The sequence below is a fragment of the Convolutriloba macropyga genome, chromosome 4 (assembly GCF_964194025.1).
Source record: "Convolutriloba macropyga chromosome 4, txConMacr16.3, whole genome shotgun sequence".
Taxonomy (NCBI): domain Eukaryota; kingdom Metazoa; phylum Xenacoelomorpha; order Acoela; family Convolutidae; genus Convolutriloba; species Convolutriloba macropyga.
The window spans coordinates 70892203-70899039 of record NC_134471.1 but is presented as its reverse complement, the minus strand read 5'-3'; the positions used below and the strand labels follow the sequence as shown (position 1 = coordinate 70899039).

At 40.5% G+C, this 6837-nt stretch overlaps 1 protein-coding gene across 1 annotated transcript; it reads left to right on the top strand.

The window, feature by feature from the left end:
• Nucleotides 1–3203: 3203 nt before the first annotated feature.
• On the top strand, nucleotides 3204–6701 carry LOC142338155 (uncharacterized). Its single transcript, XM_075387792.1, has 2 exons — nucleotides 3204–3377; nucleotides 3453–6701. Exons 1-2 carry the CDS (start codon nucleotides 3204–3206, stop codon nucleotides 6699–6701), a joined length of 3423 nt encoding a protein of 1140 aa, XP_075243907.1.
• The last annotated feature ends 136 nt before the right edge of the window (nucleotides 6702–6837 follow it).

Here is a 6837-nt window from a genome sequence, read left to right as displayed (position 1 = left end):
AATCAGAGTGTGTTTGTTCGACTAAGTCATCTCGTTCCAAGTCTTCCACAATTTTCTTCATGAGTTTTTTTTTTCTCAAAACTCATGCTGCCGTATGTACGTCTGAATGGCACAGCATCCTTTTTTAATTTTATTTTATGATAAATTCGGTCGCAAAATCCCATATCATTTGAGTTTCGCGAAAATATCACTTCATATTTTCGGCAAAGTGACCTCACTTTTGTCATTTCCTCACAAGACAAGCTCATTGAACTTGAGTTCACGTGTTTCTCGAAATCAAATTCGTCCCTATGCTTTTATTATTGTCAGGGTTATTTTGTTGAAATCTTGAAATTTTTTCAATGTTTTCCGCACATGCGATTCTCGCATTTTTGTAAAGTTTCTTTGATTCTAATATAGGGTTCAGAGCTCGAATCCATACGACATCATCAATCATGTCATTCAGCGATCTCGCTATTAGTAAGTGTGATTTTTCTTCAAACCCTTTCATGGGTTCGACTATAATTTTTGTTTGCTGTGTTATGTTACCTTCTTCATCAATAATTTTGCATTTAATGAAACCCTCGCAGCGACGAGGTAATTCGTGATCCTCAGCAGCAATTAAAAACAGATTCTTATTACTTCGTTGGGATGGGGCCAGTTGTAATGTTTGCCCAATCGCCCCGCAAAAAATTTCGTTCTTTCTGAGATTAAAAATACAGTCAAAATTGTACAAAAATTCCATGCCTAAAAGACAAGGCGTTATCTCAATTCTGGTCACTAGAAATTTAACTGTTATTTCACATGTAACTTTCTGAAGTTGAACTTGAATATCTGTTGACCCCATTATAGGCATTTTCCCGTTATCGGCAGCTATTATATTTTTATAGCACATTCTGATCTGGCTCGGTTCCCCCAATTGCTTGTAGAGTGTGTCGCTTATAATATTAACACTACTTCCACTATCAATTAAGGCCATTATCAATTTGTCTTTTATCATTATTTTCGCAAACAATGCCTCCACTGGGCTGTTTCCGCCACGCAAAGTTTTTACGTAGCCGGCTGAAAAGGAAGCCCAGCTAATTTTCGTTTAAGTACGGACAATTTCGTTTGAAGTGATTTGGGCTCCCACATTCGAAACAGTTTTTGCATTCCCTATATGCATGGTTTCGCTGACCGCAACGGCGACATTTTTCTTTCTCGCAACTCACCGCTGCCTTCGACTGCTCGGCACGACTTTCGGGCGATCGATCTCGGCTTCTGTTCTCACCTCCAGGTGTTAGCGAACGCGCTCTACTTTCGTAATTATTTCGTCTATGCTCAGCGCTGCTTCTGGTATAGCTATTAGTACTTCTATTTCTATCTTTGTTCTCTCTTGAACTTCGCTCACTACCGCGCAGAAACTCTTTTGGCCGCGCTCCTTGCGATGAAAACTTTTGATTCTCTTGCATATTAGGTTGATTAGTCTGCAGTGTCCGCACTAAATCGTTAATCGAATTAATCAGTTGTGTGTTTTCATTTGACTGGATGGCAGAAACCCGTGGCTCATTATCCTCCTCCTCAATTCTCGTGACTGCTTCAATGTGTTGTGCTCTTTCTAAAGCTTTGTCTAAAGTTATTTCCGCGTCACCCAAGTTCTTTCACAGGTCGAGTCGCACCTGACTATTTTCTATGCCTTCGAGGAATCCCCTCAAAATGAGATGTTCTCTTATCTCATTAGACTCCTGAGGGTATGCTTTTAAGGCTAAAGTTTGCAAATCACCGAGAAAATCTGTTAGTTTTTCACCAGGCTGCTGGACTCTCCTAGCTAGCCTCCCCCGGAACAATACTGGTTTCTCATTATAATGTTGTCTGAAAGCTTTTAGTCATAACTCTTTCTGGTGTCCTCCAAAAGTGTACGATAGAAATCAATAGCCGACTTTTGTAACCTTAACGCAAAATAATGCGGCCGTTCATCAATTTCGGTCTCGGCGTTTACTGTTTCTTTTCTTTGCCACGTTTGAATTTTTGACAAGAGCGCAAAGTGTGTAATATAACTTTCAAAATCATTTGATCCAGTAAATGGTTCCGGTAACAGCATTTTTGAGGAGTGCCGCGCCATCCTTATTTTCTTTAAAAGCTGTTGTTATTCAAAATATTTCACTGATTCCGTTCGAAACGCGAACTATTTTTCCGACACTCTAGTTAACAGTTTTTAAATATGATTGAAACTCTAATTCCCTCTACAATAAAGGCAAAAAAACTCGAAGTTTAATGCTTGAGTTTAAGTCAAATTAAGTCAAATTTAAATATTGATGTTTCTGAACGCTATTTTATTATCACAAAAACATGTACGCCCTGATTTAAGATATTCGAATTTTCAGGGAGTACTCACTTGAAAGTTCCAAGATGGCAGTTGTTGTCGAATCCCGACAGCAGTCCACAATTCGTCTTCCGGGTCGTAAAGTTGTTACGATTTACAATAGCCTTTGATACAATGACCTTCAATGCAATCCGAGCAAGATGAGGAAAACAATGATAATTAACCACGTGCTGAAACCAAATATTCATAATTTCAAACGATATTATCACATTCACTTGGTCTTTTCGAGCTTGAGATTCTTAAGCATAAAGCGTTATAATAAAGCATTTCTAAGCAAGTGATTCAATTAATGTTGCACCGCAACATTTGGTCCGCCGACAAATAGGTTAAGGATAAAATAGTCAAAGCATTAGGCACCAAAAGCATTAACTCTCTCAAAAAATTTAGCAAAAAATCTAAAAGGGGAAACTTAAATGGGAAGTTAAAAGCGGACCCCCCACTAGATAACACATCCCCCCTCATGTTATACAAGTTGATTAACTTGTATAACAAGGTTGATTAACCTAATTCTGAGACCCGGTAAAGTTATCTAGTGGGAGAACTATATCTCAAGGGTTACAAAAACTTTTTTGTGAAACTTCGGGGAAAACAATCTCTTTCTCAGTTCTCGCGGAGATTTCGAAATTTTTAGTTTAGGTTTGCTCCCCCGAAGTAATAGCACTAAGTTCGCGCGCAAAAATTGGCCGCATTTTTTGAAGGGGGGATTAAGTGAAACCCGATTTCCCATCTTTTGCGTTCTTTTAGTGTGTTTTTAGCTTTCAGCACAGCAAAATCCACAAAAAGACAAACGAAACTAATACGAATAAAGACCAGCATCAAAGACACGAAAAAAAAACGCCCTCAGAGGCAACAGCAAGTCAAAATGTCCAATCTTGAAATGCAGAAACAGTCGGGGGGATCACACCGCAGCGTTGCTACAAGGTTTAACAATGAGGCTGAAAATATCATGTCAAAAGATCTAGACACCATTTCAGAAGCAGACATCAACAGGCTAAATCAGGTAGCGACACTTCTCACCCGAAAGCAGAATTTTCTGGTAACTTTGAACCAAGAACTTCAACAGAACTTGACGGAGGCGGAAGCACTGGACAATGATATTCTGGAGTCCTAGGAAGTTGATGACAAGTTGACACAGAACATTGATGCAATCAAACGCTTCACGAAACGTTTTGAGGGACCTTCAACAGCAGCAGATACTTCAACACCATCTACTTCAACGCTCTCCGATGCTATGAGGAGCTCAGCCAACATCAAGTTACCAAAACTCAATCTGCCAGTTTTTTCGGGTAATTATATGGAATGGACTTCGTTCTTTGATTTCTTCAAAGGAGCAGTCATCGACAACAGTTCTCTTCAAGGAAGTCAGAAGTTGCAGTATCTGAAAGCATCTGTAAAAGGTGATGCCGCCAAACTGCTTGCCTCGATACCAGTTACCGATCACAATTTCGACATTGCTATGAATACTCTGATAAACAGATACGAGAACAAGAGGATCATCATTCGCACACACCTGCATTCAATTGTTTCGTATCGATCACTGACAACCGATAATGCCAGCGACTTAAGAAATTTAATTGAAGCAATGGACGAACATCGACTTGCCTTGCAGAATTTGGGAGAACCAGTCAATAGTCAAGACATCTTTTTTGTTTACTTGATCAGTGAGAAGCTGCCTACAGAGACAAGAAAACAATGGGAGCTGTCTTCAAAAGGCAAGGAACCTCAAAGGTATGCAGAGCTCAGACTTTTCTTAGAAGAACGCGCACAAGCACTCGAGGCAACAGCGCCAAATGGAGTAGGAGCGACAAAAACTCAAATGAACGGGAACCAACGACATTTGCACACACATTTGGCGACTTCCGAGCAACAATGCGAATGTTGTGAAGAAACGCACAAAATTTTCAAATGCGGAAAGTTCAAGAAACTTTCAGTGAGGGAACGTGCAGAGCTGATAAAGGTTAGAAAACTCTGTTTCAATTGTCTGCGACCGGGACACAGATCAGAAGATTGTGATGGATCGAAATGCAAGCAATGTGGTAGAAAGCATCATACTCTTCTTCATCGTGAAAACATTCACAACAAAAACACCAATCAGCAAACAACTAGCGGAACAACCAGCACTCAAGCAAATGACAAACAGGAGAACAACGCTATAACAACAACAGCAATTGCAAAAGCTAAGGATGAAAACAAGTTCACAGGAGCTATGACTCAACGAACTTCAGAAGAAGTCTTTCTTCAAACCGCAATTGTTGCCGTTAATGTTCACGGCGAGACAATTCTACTTAGGGCACTTCTAGACTCAGCTTCACAAAACAACCTTATAACTGAATCAGCAGTACAAAGGTTACAATTGAAGAAGAAAAGCAGCAACACAAAAGTTTTTGGACTAGGTGGGACGGTTCAAGACAACAAAGGTCGCGTGGACCTTCTTATCTCATCAAGGAACAGATCGTCCACTGTCAATATTAGTGCGTCAGTTTTGACAAAAATGACTGATAATCTGCCATCACGGTTCTTTGACACCAGCCAATGGGAAACAGTAAAGGAGTTGGAGCTTGCTGACCCAGATTTCAACAAGCCGTCATCAATTGACCTCTTGATCGGAGCATCTCATTATGAAGATATAATGATTGGCAACAATCGACTAAAGGAGCCTAACTGTGGAATAACATATAGGCTATCAATGTTCGGTTGGGTCGTTATTGGAAGGGAACAGACAGACAAAACCTATACAAACGATCTGCAGACTTTCTTTGTTTCTTCAGAGCCAGAAAATTTGCAGCGTTTTTGGGAAATAGAAGAAGTTCCAGCAGCGCAGCTTTGGACAGCAGAAGAAAAACGCTGCGATGATCACTTCAAGGAAACAACTAGAAGAAGCCCTGAAGGTCGCTTCATAGTGAAACTTCCCTTCAAGAAAGAGACAAAAGCATTGGGAGATTCACTTCAACAAGCCAAAAAACGACTCCGCAGTCTTCTATTCAGATTGGAAAGACAACCCGACCTTTATAAGAGATACGCAGAATTCATTGGAGAGTTTTTTCATCTCGGACACATGGAGAAAGTTCCAACATCAGAACTTGTCAAGCCTGTCGAAAACTGCTACTATCTTTGTCATCATTGTGTGTTCAAGGAGTCAAGCAGTACCACCAAGCTGAGGGTCGTTTTTGACGGATCCGCAAAGACAACAACAGGAGTATCTCTCAACGACAGACTCATGGTCGGACCAAAAATTCAGAAAGACCTTTTCAGCATTCTTGTTCGATTTCGACTACACCAAGTAGCACTTTCTGCTGATATTGCAAAAATGTATAGGCAAGTGGAATTGGACAAGGAAGACAAAGATTATCACCGATTATTGTGGAAAGATCCAAATTCAGAGGCGATTGAAACTTATCGTATGACTCGGGTAACATACGGCATTGCGTCTTCGTCTTTTCATTCAATTCGACCACTACAAGTTCTTGCCGAAGAAACAACAAACACTAAACTTCGTTTGTCACTAACAACTGATATGTATGTGGATGACCTACTTACAGGATGCGAAGATTCAGAAGCCGCAGAGAAGCTTCAGGACGCCATTATTACGCTTCTTGCTTCAGCAGGTTTTGATATACGGAAATGGGTATCTAGCGACTCAAAACTTGTATCAAGACTAGCTGCCACTTTCAGAGAAACGGAAGACGAGAAGATAATTGAAAGCGAAGACTATGCCATTAAGACGCTTGGGATAAGGTGGAATCTAAATCCTGATCAATTTGGTTTCACAGTAAAACTTGACAAGGGAACTCCATTTACAAAACGGCAAATCCTCTCAGAAGTTTCACGTTTATTTGACCCACTGGGATGGCTATCACCAACGACTATTCAACATAAATCCTTTGTTCAACTGTTGTGGATGGACAAACTTAGCTGGGATCAACCTTTATCGGACCCAATTCTACAGCAGTACCTGCGACTTCGAGCACAACTGAAGGATCTTGAAAAAATTAGTCTTCAACGGAAGATTCTCAAGCCAGCCACGAAATCAGATTTGCAGTTGCACGTCTTTTGCGACGCTTCTACTACAGCTTATGCTTCTGTCGTTTTCATCAGACAGGAGACAGACAATTTCATTGAAACAAAAATGCTTACAGCAAAGACAAGAGTTGCACCAATCAAATCAGTTTGTGTGCCAAGGTTGGAACTTTGTGCTGCTCTGCTAGGAGCTAAGCTTGTTGAGGCAGTGACAAATGCTATTAGCGATGAACGGTTTCCAACTCCGAAGGTTTTTGCGTGGTCAGATTCTACAGTTACAATTGCCTGGCTACAAGATTATCCGAGGAAAAGGAAAACATTTCATTTGTCGCCAACCGAGTAGCGAAAATACAAGAAATTATTCCAGCCAGTAGTTGGAAATATGTTCCAACAGAAGATAATCCAGCGGATTGTGCTTCCAGAGGATTAGCAGCAGCTGATTTGATGAACCATAAGCTTTGGTGGGATGGACCATTGTG